The 15898-nt window shown below is 38.6% G+C and overlaps 1 protein-coding gene across 3 annotated transcripts in view; it reads left to right on the forward strand.

Moving 5' to 3' along the window:
* CHN1 (chimerin 1) overlaps window positions 1-15898 on the forward strand; it is a 93330-nt gene that overhangs the window by 37322 nt on the left and 40110 nt on the right. For all 3 annotated transcript variants that reach the window (XM_053947754.1, XM_053947755.1, XM_053947756.1), the window contains one exon: window positions 7585-7873. In XM_053947754.1, coding sequence (XP_053803729.1) covers window positions 7585-7873 — 289 coding nt within the window. The remainder of the gene's footprint in view (window positions 1-7584; window positions 7874-15898) is intronic.

A 15898-nucleotide genomic window follows, 5' to 3' on the forward strand; every position in this document is an offset into this window, starting at 1 on the left:
ATGTCCTTCACCCTGACTGCAGCTCCTGCTGCACCACCAAGCTCTGCTGTGATCTGGTGAGCAGCAGAGGCACTGGGCTTGTGGTGAGCTACCGTGGTGGAGCTCAGAAGGTCTGGGCTCACTTCTTGGCTTCATATATGACTTGGCTTTAGGCCATGAAGTTCTGCAGGCCTTATTTCTCCACTAGAGAAGATGTTTTCTCTATTGCCTCACATGCTTGTTCAGGACAAAAGTCTAGGATGGCCTAGACACACTGAAAGTTGTACCCCATCTCTCAGACTACCCCCAGTCACAGCTCCTTGGCAGGAATCTGTGTTAGACTTTGCTGGTTTTATGCTGCATAATGTCTGCCTAGTTTAAAGCTTCTGGGCACTGTTGGAGTTGAAATAATAGTTGAAAAAATCAAATTGTAATGCAATCAATTGTTAATCAAACTGTGTATGCAAGTACATTGTGCTCTCCTCTCCTGTCAAAGCATATATATCTTTTCTGTCTTCTGCAAGTTCTACTGGAATGCCTCTTTTTCTCTACTACTTTTAGAAAATGCCAGGTAGAAATGTATCTGCAAGTTAGTCCTTTTGATTGGCCTCTTATTTTTGGAGTACATATTTAGAAATGTTTGTATTTGGAGAAACACCTTTATTCCTGTACTTCATCAGCTGTAGATACTGTGGGTGCTTTATAGGCATATTTTCAAGATAACACACAATAACCTTACATTGTTTTTTAATGTCATAATTGTTTTCATCAAAACATTTATTAATTATTCAAACACCAAAAGAACTGACACCAATAAGTGTTATCTGGCCCAGTTTTGTTTTTCCTTCTCCCTCCTTTATAGTTGGGGAAGCTCAGCTGAGTTGAGTGTGGCTCCTCCTGATTTGATAGGTGCTAGGAAGAGCATCAAGCTACTTTTTTTTCTTTTATATCTTGAGATAAATGAACTCTAACAGTTTCAGTAATAAATTGACATCTGCCCCATTTATTGCTGCACTTGGATGAAAGAAGAAATTGTATGCTAGAAAAACAGAATATAGTAGTAAAAAAGCTATTAATCTTCATTGATGAACTGTTAGTAGTCCCAAGAATTCTAGCAATGCATGTTATGTATGCAGGAACCATTTCATTTTATGTTATTATGCTTGTTTATTGTTAAGGAAAAACCATTTAGAGAGCAGGATGAGTATATTGGTGAATCTCACTATTTGCAAAGTGATGACTGAGTACTAGAAGATTAGTACTACTGAGAAAACAAGTTAAGTGAATAGCAAATTCTGTAATACCTTTAAATAAGTTAAGTAAACCTGCGTTGTAAGCTTTGAATTGGCAGTGGCTTAAGGCAAATCAGATTTGACAAAATCTCTGTGGAATAGAAATCTTACTGTAGTTTTCGGTTTGTTTTTTTTTTTTTTTTTAATCTAAGTGAATTTGGGTTTTCTTGAGACCCTGAACAACAACCTGCCATGTACCTTAGGAAAAAACCCAAACAAACAGGAACAACAGCAAAAACAATGTTGCTCCACTTTGCTCTCCAAAAACTTTTTCTGGACTTGCAAAGCTATTTTACAATAAGAACATTTCTTTGGGTTTTCACTTGATGTCTTCCACTCTGGTTGCCTTGATATACTGAATTAAAATATCCATATTGTTTTAGAAGGATAAATTAAGAGCAGGTTGCTTTTAGTGTCTTTAGCAAGTCTTTCTAGAGAAAGTCTAGAGAAGCAAAAGAGAAATATGACAGTCATGAGTAACTTTTGAACTAAAAGAGGGTTGACTTAGAGTAGATACAAAAGAATTTTTTTTTTTTATGATGAGGGTGGTGAAACACTGAAACAGGTTGCCCAGAGAAGTGGCAGATGTTCCATCCCTGGGAAAATTCATTGGATGGGGTTCTGAGCATCCTGGTCTAGGTTAAGATGTCACTGCTTATTGCAGGGGGATTGGACTGGACACCTTTAAAGGTGCCTTTCCAACCATTCTTTGTCTCTGTGAACTTAAGCCCTTGTAGGAAAAGCTGCTCTAAGTGAAACAAAAATGAACATGTTTGAGCATTATTCTGTAACAGTTTTTTCTCCATAGTACACCATTGCAGTAGAATTCCTGCTACATTTCTGATGTTGTTTTACTTCAAAATATACCAGAAAAACAATGTCATATATGACCTAAAATTAAAATATTTTACATAGAGTAAAATTTGCTTGCACATTTTCAAGTTTGCTGAGTAGACAGTAGTAGGGTTGATACCTTAATTTAGATTAATTGAAACACTGTTCTATTTTAGAATAATTTGAAAGCTCTCTGTAGCACAAAGTCACATGGTAAAATTAACTCTTGAAGAACATTTATTAAAAAAAATTTTGTAAGACTTATTTATGTATTAGGAAACTGTGAAAGTTAGTAACTCTCCTGCTAGTAACTTTTCCAGATGATGTTTATTTAGGCAGGCTGGCATAGGTCTCCAAATATTGCTCTCATGTAAAGAGAAGATACCAGGCTTTTAATACATTCCCGCGTGCATGTAGAATTCAAATGTGTCTTAACCACTAACCACAGTGAGTCTATTTCCAGGAAGCATGGGACTTTCATCAGGTAGAAATGGCAATAAAGCAGTGCCCAAAACATTGGTATTGAATCTGATTCAATCATCAAATCAATCCCAGAAATTTATATAAGGTTAAATGGAATAAGGCATACAGGCACAGTACTAAGAAGAGGTAATGCATCTGTTCAAACCAAACAGACTATTTTCAATTGCTTATCACTGATCAAGAACAGTAACATTTACCTTAAGTATTAAATGGTCTTACTGCATATTGATAGCATGTCATAGTACTTGATCAGCTGACATTTTTTCAAAATTTTAAGATGGTGAAATCAGCTGTTAATGGTAAAATAATACATTGAAGCAAAGGAATTATTTTCTAATTTTGTTAGATTTATTTGTGAAATGCCCTATTACAGGTACCAAGGGCTGATAACACTTTCTCTTCATTGTTTTCAGCAACTAGTGCCTGCTGCTGTTGCCCTAGAGCAGTTGTTTTGTCCCTGACAGTGCTTTTGATCCACGGGGAAGTGCCACTGCTCTGGTCCTCCCTGCCTGCTGTTGGCATGCTATTTATGCAGTATTGTTTTCTGGCTTGGAAAAGGACGTTTGGGCAGTGATGTCTTCAGCCTCAGTTGAGAGAGACTGCTGGGAAGCTGTTATCAGTGATACCCTACAAGCTCTGAACTTTTTTGTTTGATCCAGGTTAGACAGAGGGAGCTGAAGGTTGGGTCTGCAGTGGCAGGGGATAGACCCATTGCGGTACCAGCTCTAAGATCTGTTTTCTCTTTGGAAGGATGCCATACTTTTTCCATGCTGAACTCAAGTATCATGCATTCAGCATGGGTGTTACCAGGTTTTAGGCATAACTTTACACTAAATTAATGTTCATCAAGCAACAGTCAGCTAGCCAGTTCTGCCCTTCTGAATGGCTCTGGAAAACTATCCATAGTGACTGTACTCTGCCACCCTTATCAGCCATCATATGAGAAAGGATTTTTTTGTCTCCATTTGTATCAACCCCTAATGCATTTGATTGCATTTATACATACTGTGTTCTTGTAAAATACTGCTCAGATTTTGAAAACTATGTTATTTGTCAGGCAGGTATTCTGGGAAGCTGGCAAGTTCTGCAGTTCCCTGACCGTCATCAGAAATGTTGTTGCCACTGAATATTAAAAAAAAAAAATAGCTGCTCTCAGGAGCTGGAGACCTTCAGGGATAATTGTGTAGAAGGGATAATTTGGCTGCATGCAAGGCTTGTCTTTCTTTGACAAGGAAGTGGGCCAAAAGAGGATCTATGGAATAATTTGTTTTCACTCCCAAGAACACAGCATGATTAAGAGACACTTGTGATTGCAAGATTCCTTATATTCCTGTGGCTTTTTATGGAGTGTCAAGACTCTAGTTTTAAGTCTTGGTTGAGAGTTTTCAGAAAATAGAACTGAAATTCTGACACCTAATTTTAAGAAAGACTTCTACCTTCTGGCTACAAAGCACATTAAGACTCTTTCTCCAAGGGAAGATTAAGTCCAAGTGACCTTTAGGCTCAGTCTTAAGTTTTCCCAGTTCAGTGTATGAAGTTGCTTGAAACTAAGGAGGTCATGAGTAGTTCTGAGGGGTATTAATTTGTCATTTGATTGCAGCTATGCATTCTAAACAATGCCTATGTCTAGAAATTCTTCTCATCATAAAATAGCCTGTGAAAGTGGTGAATAGCTACCGTACAATTCTGTATGTGGACTATAAAATTCATCCTCTCAGATGGTAAAGAGAGTGTATCTGTGCTCTCAATCCTTCCCTTCTTCCTTTTGTTTCTTTACTGAATGCTGCATACAGGTAGGTGGCTGATTCTGAGGCCACCTCAGAATGTCTCTCATGGTATGATACCTAATTCAACTCCTCAGTCCTTTATTATCTTTTATTACCAGCCACATTTGCTCTACTGTTTAATACATTTTCCCACGTTATCTACTCTGCCCCACTGGCAACCAAAAGATCTAGACAGTGATTGCTTTTCAGATAACTTGGAATAAAAAAGTCTTTTATCTGTAGTCCTGCTGCTTGCAAACAAATGCACAGTGGACACAATGAGACTGTTTGACATGTCAGAGGTCTAATTCTTTTTCTTGGAAAAACGTCTGATGTTCCCCTGTATAAACCAAAAGAGAACATATTTTATCTGTGTCCCACTTTCTACTTATTAAACAAAAAACAGCTGGTACTAGTACTTGCCTTTAGGAGGAGAGCATCAGGAAGTTGAAATATCAAATCTTGGCTCTACTTAGTTGCCACGGTGATGTATAATTAACTAGGCTGCAGGAATGTTACAGAAAGTAAACATAAGGAAATAATCTTTCTAGTGGAAAAATTTAAACCATAGTTTTAAGTAAGACTGAAGATTAAGTCTTTAATAATAATTTTCAATTGAACATGTATTTTTTTTAAATATTGCAATTTGATAAAAATAGTGTCATTATGTGGTCAGGAAAAAATTTAAATTAATTTGAAAGAAATAAAACCGGATTTTGAGACATGTTATTGACAGTACAGTCTTTGTAAAAGACTGGTGTTTCATTGATTTGTGGAGATTTTGGGGGTTTATTGCCTTATTACTAGTAGGATTCTATTTGAAAACCAGTACCTTTCTCCATAACATATCCTATTAGAAAAGAATAGAGAAAAATTGTTTTGGAACGAATGGGAAATTGGATAAAGGCAAACCATTCATCTCTTGGAAACTGTATTCCTTACAGTATCTCTCAACAACACACTTCATGTGCAGCAGTCTGAACAGATCTACAGCATAGGGGCTGCTCAGTAAAACATACCTGGGGTAGGAGGGTGCACCTTCTGACCCTGTGGGAGAGAAAACTAACCTTTTAAGAAGTTCTGTCTCTTTTCTGTTTTTCATAACAGGAGTTCAGAACCAGACAAGACTGGTTTTAGATTTTGAGGATGTTGCTAAAATCAAAAACACTGTGTACTTAGTAATAGGCCTTGTGATGCTTTTCTGTGCCTTATCCTCTCTTGATAAAATTAGTGTAATACTTTTTCTTCTAGAAAACTAAGAGCAATAAGTGACCTTAAGTAGTCAGAGCAGATGTTACTGATTAGAGCAGCAGTTCACCTGCATCTCTTAATATAAGTAATTCTAATGTATATGTCATTTAAGTCCCATTATTCTTCACCTTCAAGCTTATTTGGTTCTCCTGATGAAGTGAGAACCATCAAGGTGCTTGTATGTGCTCAGTGTGCATTATTCCCACTGACTTGAGCAGATGACAGTGAAGGTTGCTCACTTTGGCACTGCAAAGTGCTGAGCACTCTTGGCTCATGTGGACTTCTCTGACAGTCAAGGGTGTATAAAGAGGATGTCTTGTGGTCAAAGCTTGTTTGCCATACACTGTGTTGAGTAGAAGGGTGCCCTGAAGATTAAATCTGAATCATCTATCCCTTCTGCTATAACTTAGGACATTATCTTTCTACTTTCTGAATGACTTGTATTCACTCAGAACTGCATCTTGTGATGAAATTAGCATTGGGCAAAAACATATTTCTTTCTGTCATTTTGTAATTTCTCATATTTGATTCAATGAACTTTTAGTTTGTATGGCATAAAAATGTGCATGGAAGTGCCAGTTAACCTGCAGGAAAATGCCCACGTAGTTCCTACACAGTGTGTCCCCTTTCCTTACTGAGCAGGATGCAGATTCCATTTACATTTGAGTGTTTTGCAGAAATAGCAGCTTCTGAAGTTGCAGTCACTGTCAGAACTATTGATAGGGCAATGGGAAGATTTGGCATTTTGATATAGAACAGAGAAAAAAATACAGATTCCAGAACGATGTATTTTTTTGTCCACATTTGCAAGAAGAATATAGTATTTCACCTGAGGCAAGCTCTAAAATTATCCTTTCCCCTGTTTGGTGAGGCCCTGCTGAGAAGAGGAGCCACTTCAGCAAAGTATCATTATTTACTGTGTTCCTTAACATCTCCAATGAAGCTTTTGATTGTAAAGTGAAACCAATCCATCCTTTCAAATTTAGTTCTTAAAACTTATTTGGCACATCTGACCTCATAAGGAGGCCCAATGCTGTCTGACCACGGAACAACATTGTAGTGAGCTGTGAAAGCAACTTCTTGCCTCCATCTTCTCCACAGGAAATGTTGCCAAGTGCAAACACTAGTGTGTTTTCACATGTTTAGACTGCTTTGAGGCAGAAAACGGTTGCAGATTCTAAGTGCAGTTTTTAAAAACTGGTGTTGTTCAGGTAAATTCAGCATACTTGCAGTTGCTAAGAGCCTGTGTCAAAATGCTGTCCCATCCTGATGCAGAATGGCTGATGTTGGATAGCTTTCGTGTTATATATCCTGTATATTACAAAGATTTGCTTGAAGCTTGGGACTTAACAAGCATAACACAGAAGGACTTTTGTACAAAGCTTGAAGAGTTAGTCCTGGGCCTTTGGCCAGGAATAAAGAATGCTTGCCCTTGTGCCATTTTGTCCTGTGCTGCTCCGGTTCTGGCAGCAGTTCTGCTTCAGTGTAATTGTTGGCACTGGAGCTCAGCTGAACCTTGAATGGCCTCTTCCTGCAAGCAAGCAGGGGAGCAGAGGTCCGAGACGGCATCAAAACTGCGTATTGATCGGCTGAAATAGAGGGCTCTTGTGAGAACCCTTCATATCAGAGCCAAGCAAATTGACTACAGTGATAAAGTAGCGAAGCACTAAAAGAAGCCATAAGGAGTGTGAAGTAATTTTTCAGTTTTTCCATAGATAATGGAAAGGCTAAAAGAATACCAGAACAAACAGCTCCTTCTGGGACAGTAACTGTTTTGGCTATCTATCTGCAGTTGTTGTTGGTCTCTCCTTCCTATCTGTGCTAAGTAGTAGTTCCCCAGCTCAGCTGGACCAGACACAGAACATAGTCACAGCTTTAAGTGATAAAGTGTTTTTAATTGTTTGCAAAGGCTTGCTTACTCTTATTTATTCTGCTTACTGTTCTTTAAAAAAAACAACTTTCCCGTTTCATTGAGGCAGATTTGGAAGTCAAACCAGAAACTTCAGACTCTACTACGATGGAAAACACTTTGTTGGGGAGAAACGTTTTGAGTCCATCCATGACCTGGTGACAGATGGATTGATTACTCTTTATATTGAAACGAAGGCAGCTGAATACATTTCCAAGATGACAATTAATCCAATTTATGAACACGTAGGATATACAACCTTAAACAGAGAGCCAGCACACAAAAAGCATATGCCAACCCTGAGAGATGAACATGATGGCAAAGAGTCTACAGGAGAGGATGAGGTAGCAGAAAAGAGGGTAAGCAATTGTTAACCCACAGTTTTTTTTCTGTTAGACTTTTAATTTTGTACTTTTAACCTTTCCCCTCTACTATAAGTACTAAAGGTCTCTGCAGCTGTTTAGTCTATATAGTTATTTCCAGTTTACATTAACAGTAATATTTAAACTGGTTATAGAATTTCATAATAGTAATTTTTGCATATTGCAAATTTTCATGATTTGGAGGTCAGTTTTTTGTAATTGTGATTCTTCAGGTGTTTTTATAGTTATGGATGTTACCATTAAGCCCCTCCTTTATTTCAAATGGGCAAAGAATATTTAATTTTAAAATTGTTTGCAGTATATAAGACAATTGTATTTTATTTCTTAATATATTCTGACTTCCCCCAAACAAATGCATTCCATAACCTATTCAGCAGTCTGCATATAATGACAGTAAAGTTGTCCACATTATAAATAAGACTGTTCATTAAGTTGATAAAATGTTAAAACATTTCACTTGGCTAGGTTCAGCCTGTCAGAAGCTGACAGAGCTATTTTTGGCCTCAGCTAGACTTACAAAGAGGGATTGCTCTCTTCAGAGAGTTGCAGTATCAGCTGAGAAGTAATTGCATCCTGGATTATAAAAGAAAAACGAAGAAGAAAGAAATCTTAGAACCAATGAACATAAAAATATTAAGGGAGGTTGGGAATGTATTGGGCAGACAAAGCAGCTGCCTGAAATTTCATTTGTGTTTCAGAGACTAAACATAAAAGGAAACCATAATGTAAATTCTGTTGTGTTAAATGAAATACTTTGTTTATTGAAAATCTGACAAATGAAAGTATTTTTTAAAGTTGTTTTTTCACACCCGTAGGTGTTAATGCATATATAATAGTCTGATATGTTTCCCTTTTTCACAAACTTCAGAATGATATACATTAGGCTTACCTAATATGCTTATACTGCGTAGAAGAAATGCTAACCTCAGTTGGGATCTTCTCTCTCTCCAATCAGAAATATGTGATTTTAGTTTTTGTGGATGTGGAAGAAAGTTCTGACTGACAATTTCCAACATACATGGCTATTACAGTGAAACTAAGCTCCATACAGAGTCCACAGAGAGAGAGGCTCATAGCTTTGGTCCTTCAAATCCTCCTTCAGCAGAATCTGTCATTCTGCACTGAATTTGCTGAGAGATGAAGCACCCAACTTAGCTTAGAGTATGAATCTTCACTGTTATCAGATCATTTTGACAAAAGAAATACTGCTGGGATATTGAAGCTAGCTGACCACATTTAATATCCAATTTCTTGCCTGTTAGGTAGCAGTAGTAGAGGGGTGAGTTATCACTTACAGTTCCTGACAGCTGCTTCTTCCAGCATGCTGTTTCAAAAGGATTTTTTTTTTTTTGCATATTATCATAGACAGTTTATTATAATGCAAAGCCTGGGTAAAAATCTTCTCTAAGTCTTCTAGAAATTACCACTTTGGGTTTCCTTGGTAAAATTAACTTTTCCTGCATTTAGAAACTTTCAAGTGACAGCAGAACTCTGTTCTGTTACATTTTTTAGATTGATGAAACAGTGTTCATAGTAAAGAGAGTTCAATGATAAGTGTTGAGGAACACTAGTGCTGTTTTTAACATAGATTACATTGTGTTATGTCACTCACCAACAAGGTTTGTATACCTTGAAACACTTGAAAGATGTTTTGAAACATTTTTAATTACATAGCTCAAGGACTATTGAATATTTCTGAAAGATTGAAATTTTATGTGAAAAACCTTTAGACAGGCTAGACACATAATCTCAGCATCCCATTCCCTTCATCTGGAACTTACACGTGACTAAAGGGGCTTCAGCCACAAAATAGTTCACCAGCAGTGGTGTTTTCAGTCCTGAAGCCCAGGTTTTAATACTCTTCTTTATTTTGTCTTGGAACTATATTGATGTGAACACACTGCGGTACACAGACATCACAGGATGTCTGTGGAGATTTCAATTTACTTTATGAGTCATTGTCCAGTTGTGATTGCTATCTGTGGCTGCATGGGGACAGTACAGTGTGATCTTTCTCACCATGGAGTGGCACAGAGGTGACATCTTGGCTGTCTTTGCACCTCTCAAGGTTTTGGTGGGAAGATGGCACAGATTTTCCTTCATGTCAACTTCACCCAGTAAATCACCAAGGAGACTAAGGCATTCAGCCCATGACCAACACCTGATCCCACTAGCAACCTCAGCATTTGGAGCAAGCAACTGTTTATAAATAGGTCAAGTAGTTTTTCTTTCTTTTTGGTGGCAGGCGTGGTAGGTTGATTCCTGTTGTCCAATATTAAGAGAATATCATTGAATTGCAATGAACTGAAGAAAATTCTTCAGAGTTCAACACAAAAAACCCATTGTCTTATGATCCAAGCAGCAAGATCTGTGTGCCCATTAGTCCCATAGTGAGGATGAAAATTTCCTCAGTGTGTACAGCATCTAGCAATTAATGCATCTTTATCAGTTTTGTAATGTAGTCACACAGCTTCTCTCTGCACTGTATGCTTCTTTCTCTGTAAAGAGAGAAAGAAGTCTGGGTCTTTAACTTGATCATCTGATCATTCTGAGCCAAAATATGTTCCCAGATTTGCAGGCTCTGAGGCTGTTCAGATACAACCTAAATTTGTGCCTCTGACTGTTGCCCAGTCATGTGTGGGTGGTGTATGGAATATAAGTCCTTCAGAAGAAGGAAAGAAGAGACACAAAAACACAGTCAGAGCCTGTAGAACAGCTGGTGGGAATGGAGTCTCACTTTCTGCCATGGAAACTGGGCAGCTAGAGAATATACCCCAAGCTTGAGAATGAAATATTAAAGGGCACTCACCCAGTCTTCAGTTTGGTGTGGGGCAGGAGCAGGAAATGCTGCATTTTGTGTTAGATGCCTCCCAGCAGGCACTTGTAATACTTTATTTGTTCCCTGCTCTTTCTGTAATTAATGTAGAAGAATTTGGTATGTGTTGGGTGACACTTTTCATTTGCAATATACTAATAAGGAGCCCTAGTAAAGGGGAAAGATTTAAAGACTGAAAGAGATGGGAAGTCAAAACGTACGCAATCATTAGATAAGGATTGTAAGACACAAATACTCCTGAGTTGTGCAAGAGACCACATTGTGGCATGGTTTAAGATGCAGTTTTTGATGGGAAAATACTACACACCACGTGCTTCACTGATAATGAGAAAGAATATAACTGCATACCATGTACAAGTGTACGTTAAAAGTCTAAATTCCTGATTAATGATTTAATGCTTTTCCTAACCTATGAAGGAATTACTAATTAGTCAAGACATAACTGGAGGAGGAGAAACTGAAAACAGGAGAGTGCTTGTCCTGCTCGAATGTCCCAAATGGACATTTTAGCTGTTGCTCTAAAAAGGTAATGCTGGTTCCCAAAACAGTCTGCAAATTGTTTAGAACTCAATTGTGAGGCCATCATGGTCTATGTGTTAAGAGAGGGATAAGAATGATTTAAAAGAGGGTTTCCCATGTAGATTCAATCTGTATGACCTAGTGTGGAAGTGGAAATAATAGCCAGTATCATAAGACTTAGTATTCCTCCTGTGCTTTGAATACTGATGGATCTCTGAACATTCTCTACTCTCAAAGGCAATTATGCCCTTAGAGCAGATGACTTGATTCAGTTAAACACCTTATAAAAATGGTAGCTCTCAGAAATTAGTAAATATCTAGAAATACATATCAAATCCTTCTTTAAGGCCTTGCAGAACATTCTTTTTTTTCATTTTGACCTGTTTTTGATTTCTTTGTAATATGTATAATGTGTAAGAAGTTGTATGAGTGATTGATTCAAGATTTAGTATTTGTTATGAAAAAATGAAATCATTAGTTATTAGTTATCCTGTCTTTCAAAATGAAATGCTGGGGTAAATGTTAGGATAGCAACTGAATCACAATCTATTCATGTTTACTTTGGTAATATGTGCTATTTCTTCAAGAAACTTCGGTGGCTGCAAATAAATTAAAGATCCCTTCTAGACTGTACTACATTCCATTCAATTCCTATAGCTGGAAAGAATTGAGAGAAGGTTTGTGGCAGCAGTCACCCAACAAAAGCAATCTTCTTTTCCTGTTTTCAATTACCTTAGTTGGTGATACGATTTTTTCTTCTATAGTGAAGAAGGCTGATTTTCTGCAACTCTGTGCAAGGAGATCTGAAAATGTAGATCTGTATAGTTTTAGTAGGAAGCATGCTTTTATACCTGCCTCTAAAGACAATCCAGATCACAAAGTTAAGTGTGATCTGTGTACATTTCTAATAAATTCATAACAGACTCCACATACAAAGTCGAGGGTGATACTTTCAGGTGTTTGCAGAGGGACCAGTCTTACTTTCCAACATTAAACTAACACTTCTATTTTCATTAATGACACTACTATTTTTCTACTTTTGGTCTCAGTCAAATCTGCTTAAACCTTTCCTTCACCACAGCTTATTTTATCTCCAGGGACAGCACATGAGAGGCTGTAGCTGAGGAAGTTGCAGTTGCTGGCATAGAAGTACAGACACCCTTATCAAGGTCTGTGATAGAGGAGAACAGCTTTGAATGGCACTGGTTGGTGCCCAGTAATGTCAGTTCTGGAACTGATAGGTGCTAAAAAACCCCCCTGGTCTTAATAATCAGGGAGCAAAGTGTGCTTTGAGAGCTGAAGCAATCTTCATGCTGGAAGTTGTTTGAAATATTTCCATTTACTTGAATTAACTTCAAAGATGGCTGTGTAATGTACACAAAATCTAAACAAGCCATAGCTGTAAGAAGGGTAATGATGAAACAACAATGTTTTTAGAAGTGCAGCTAATGAATGTTTACCTTAAAGTACATTTAAAGATGCAGGATACTGAGCACTGAAGAATCCCATGGGTTAACTGGAGGAGATTGTCAACTCTTTTCTCACAAATGTTCCTTTCCAGTCCCTGCGCGGGTGTCCATGACAATCACTCTGTAACTTTAATGTAATTTATAAATAAAACATAACTCTGTGGAAGGCAGAAACTTCTATTTATTTCTTCTGGGTTTAGCCCATCTTTCAGCAGAGACTTGAAAGCACAGACAATTTTGTCAATTCCGAGAAAGTTCTTAGCAGGATGAAAGACAAGCATACTTTTTAGGTAGCTGCTCTAGCACATCAGCAACATCATGCCCAGAAGAGATTGCCTCGGCCCCAGTCTTCCTCATCTCTCCTTTCTGTGCATTAGCATTTTTGTTGGTGGGGTACCAGCGTCATGTATGGTATTATATATGGCATATATAAGACTGCAAATGGTTATGATGCATTTTTACAAACATATATGGCTTTAACTTAACCCTGTGTTTATTAATACCCAGGAAAGGAGAGTTAAGTGCACATGTTGCCCAGTGTACAAACATCAGCACAAAGAAAATTATTTTCTCCAAACTGCAGAGTGCTTTTTCTATTTATAATCACCAAGAATAACCCAAGCCCTTATATGTGTTCATTATGGCAGTAAAATTGATTCTCTAAAAAATCTCGTATAAACTGACTTGGTTTTAAGATTCAGAGCTTCCAAATGAAGCATGCACTTTGCCAATTTAAAGCCCAGGTCACACACAGAATATCTAGTTTAATCTTATCACTATCTCATGCTTATAAAAGATACATTAGGAAGCAAAACTTGTTTTTTAAGGGTCTGTAACTGGACCTCCAGTGTTAAACATTGTCCCATAGTTCTCCTGTTTCTCCCAGGACAAATTCTTTCTGTTGGTGCCAGCTCTGGTTCATGCCCAGCCGTGTTCAGTTAATTCCTGCAGGTTAGAATTGGTCTCCTGGCTGATTCCAGTGAGCCCTGCAGGACTTGCCTGCCTGCCTCTGTGTGTGTGTCTGCACCTCCAGAGCACATTAGTGCAATGCTTACACCATAATGTGAGGGATTAATGTGAACTAAAAGCTGTGTGCTTTTGATAGCCCAATTGCACATTGCTGATTCAGTATTACAAGGGTCAGAACAAATAAGGCTCCACAGCCTGCAGACAGTGAGGAGTGCCTTAGGTCAGCCTTCATTTCAAGCAGACACTGCACCTCCTGTTGCTATGCTACTCCTGTAGAGGTGTTCCCTGTGTTCTGAAGCTAAACACAGTTGAGGATCAGCATCCTGTTTCAGCCTTTTGTCATGGGTACAAGTCTCTTCACTGCTTGCTGAGATGACCTTGCAAGTTACTTTCTGTTTTTTCAGTGAAGTGTGGCTCTTTTATGATCTGACATGTGAGATGTGTACACAAAGATACAGTCTTCAGAAAGTTTGGTGTCAAATTATACTGAGACAGGCAGCTGCCATGTGAAATTGAGTGTGGCTAGTCTTTCAGACTCACACATCAGACCCTCAGCAGAAGTGTGGTGAGTAATTACCCTCAGCATATGCCCTGTGCCTGATTAAGCCTTTGTAAGATGAATCGTGTGCAGAACTCTTAAAAAGGCTGTAAAGCAGTACAGTTGCTGTGCAATTAATTCTGAAGTGTAATGCTTGTGTTGTTACTGCTAAAATGAAACCATTAGCAGTGAATAAACTGTTACTCTTTTCCTGTGTTTCTTAGTGTTGTGAGGTCAGTCAGTGTGTGAAGCCCTCACCTCAGTTCTTTTCAGGGTTTCTGATGCTTGGTGGTTTGGATCTGGCTATGTTTTTAATGCCCTTCAAAAAGTATTGTATAGCCCTAGCCTCTCTTACATGTACTGGTAGAAATTTCTTTGTTTTGTAACTGGGATAGGCTAGTACAAGAAGACACACAGGCAGGGAGGGAGGACTCTCCCTTTGCTCTTGAAGAACCAAAGAGGATAGCTTTCTTTGGGCACTCTTCAGGGTGAGAACAAGTTTTCCCACCCTAGTGGACCTTAGTAGTTGGGACATAGAAATACAGAGGTCCAGCTCAACTCCAGATGAGCAATGGAGAGCTGTTGTGACTGCAGTCCTAGCATGCTGTAGGAGTCTGCTGCTGACCTTCCCTATGGGCCTTACACTTGAGGCTTCCAGAAAGGCCACCTAGAGTGGGGAAGCTGCATAGGCACATATAAGTAAATTACAATCTTCTTTCCCCTATTTTTTAAACCCCGTAGCTACCCTTGACATTTTATGCCTTCTCACAACTGAGTAATCCATGCAGTGGCCACAGAAGGGAAAAGGTGGGTCTCTCTCAGAGCAGCCTCTAAAGCAGGTGTGTGGTTCTGATTTATTGCTTGTGCAAAGGGCTTTCTGGATGGTGAGGGACTGCAGTGGGTTGCTAGCTGGCGGCTCCCTCGTTGTTGTTCTCATTCCTTAGCTGTGTGAGTTTGGGGCCTTTTTTTTTAAACTCCTCCTCCCATCTGGCATCTCCTAATTATTTTCTATTACTAATCACTTCTACAGGAAACAGACTGGACTATTGAATTAAGAGTCCTATAAAAGGATAATTTTGTTATTTACAGGTTTCTTAGCTCACTTAAACTTTATAACGTGACACTGTATAGCTGGTGATAATCACCTTGGGCTATGATTGTGTCCAATCTCATAAACTGGGCAGGGTCAGGTCTGGTCATTCGTAGAACATGAGAGGCTCAAGGATAAGCTGGGGCAGTGCAGCTGGTAGCACCTTTGGTTGTGAACTAATATATGAAATATCTTGCATTTTATGCCTTCTGTGGCTCTGTGTAGCCAGTTTAAACCTGTGCTAGGAGTCTGACTAACAGGGATTTTCTCCAGTGATCTCTCTCTTTGTTCAGATAAACTCCTTTCTCTCCTTACTGTTTGTTCTGTGTGTGTCTAGATGGGAGCAGGGAAAGCATTTTACATTGCTCACTGTGTACATGCTTCCAAGTACAAATACATGTCTTTTGGCTTCTGTACAGAGGTGGAATGGATGTGGAGCTGTGGTGGTCTGATGTGTCACCCCCATCCAGTTAGAGAAGGCACATCTGCTCCACTAATAATTGCCCAGTCATAAGTGGTTACCAAATGCTTAAGACCCATGGTGAATGAAATGCTTGCTTTAGAGGTGGTAGCAGAAAGA

Source organism: Vidua chalybeata, chromosome 7, assembly GCF_026979565.1.
Source record: "Vidua chalybeata isolate OUT-0048 chromosome 7, bVidCha1 merged haplotype, whole genome shotgun sequence".
NCBI classification, from domain to species: domain Eukaryota; kingdom Metazoa; phylum Chordata; class Aves; order Passeriformes; family Viduidae; genus Vidua; species Vidua chalybeata.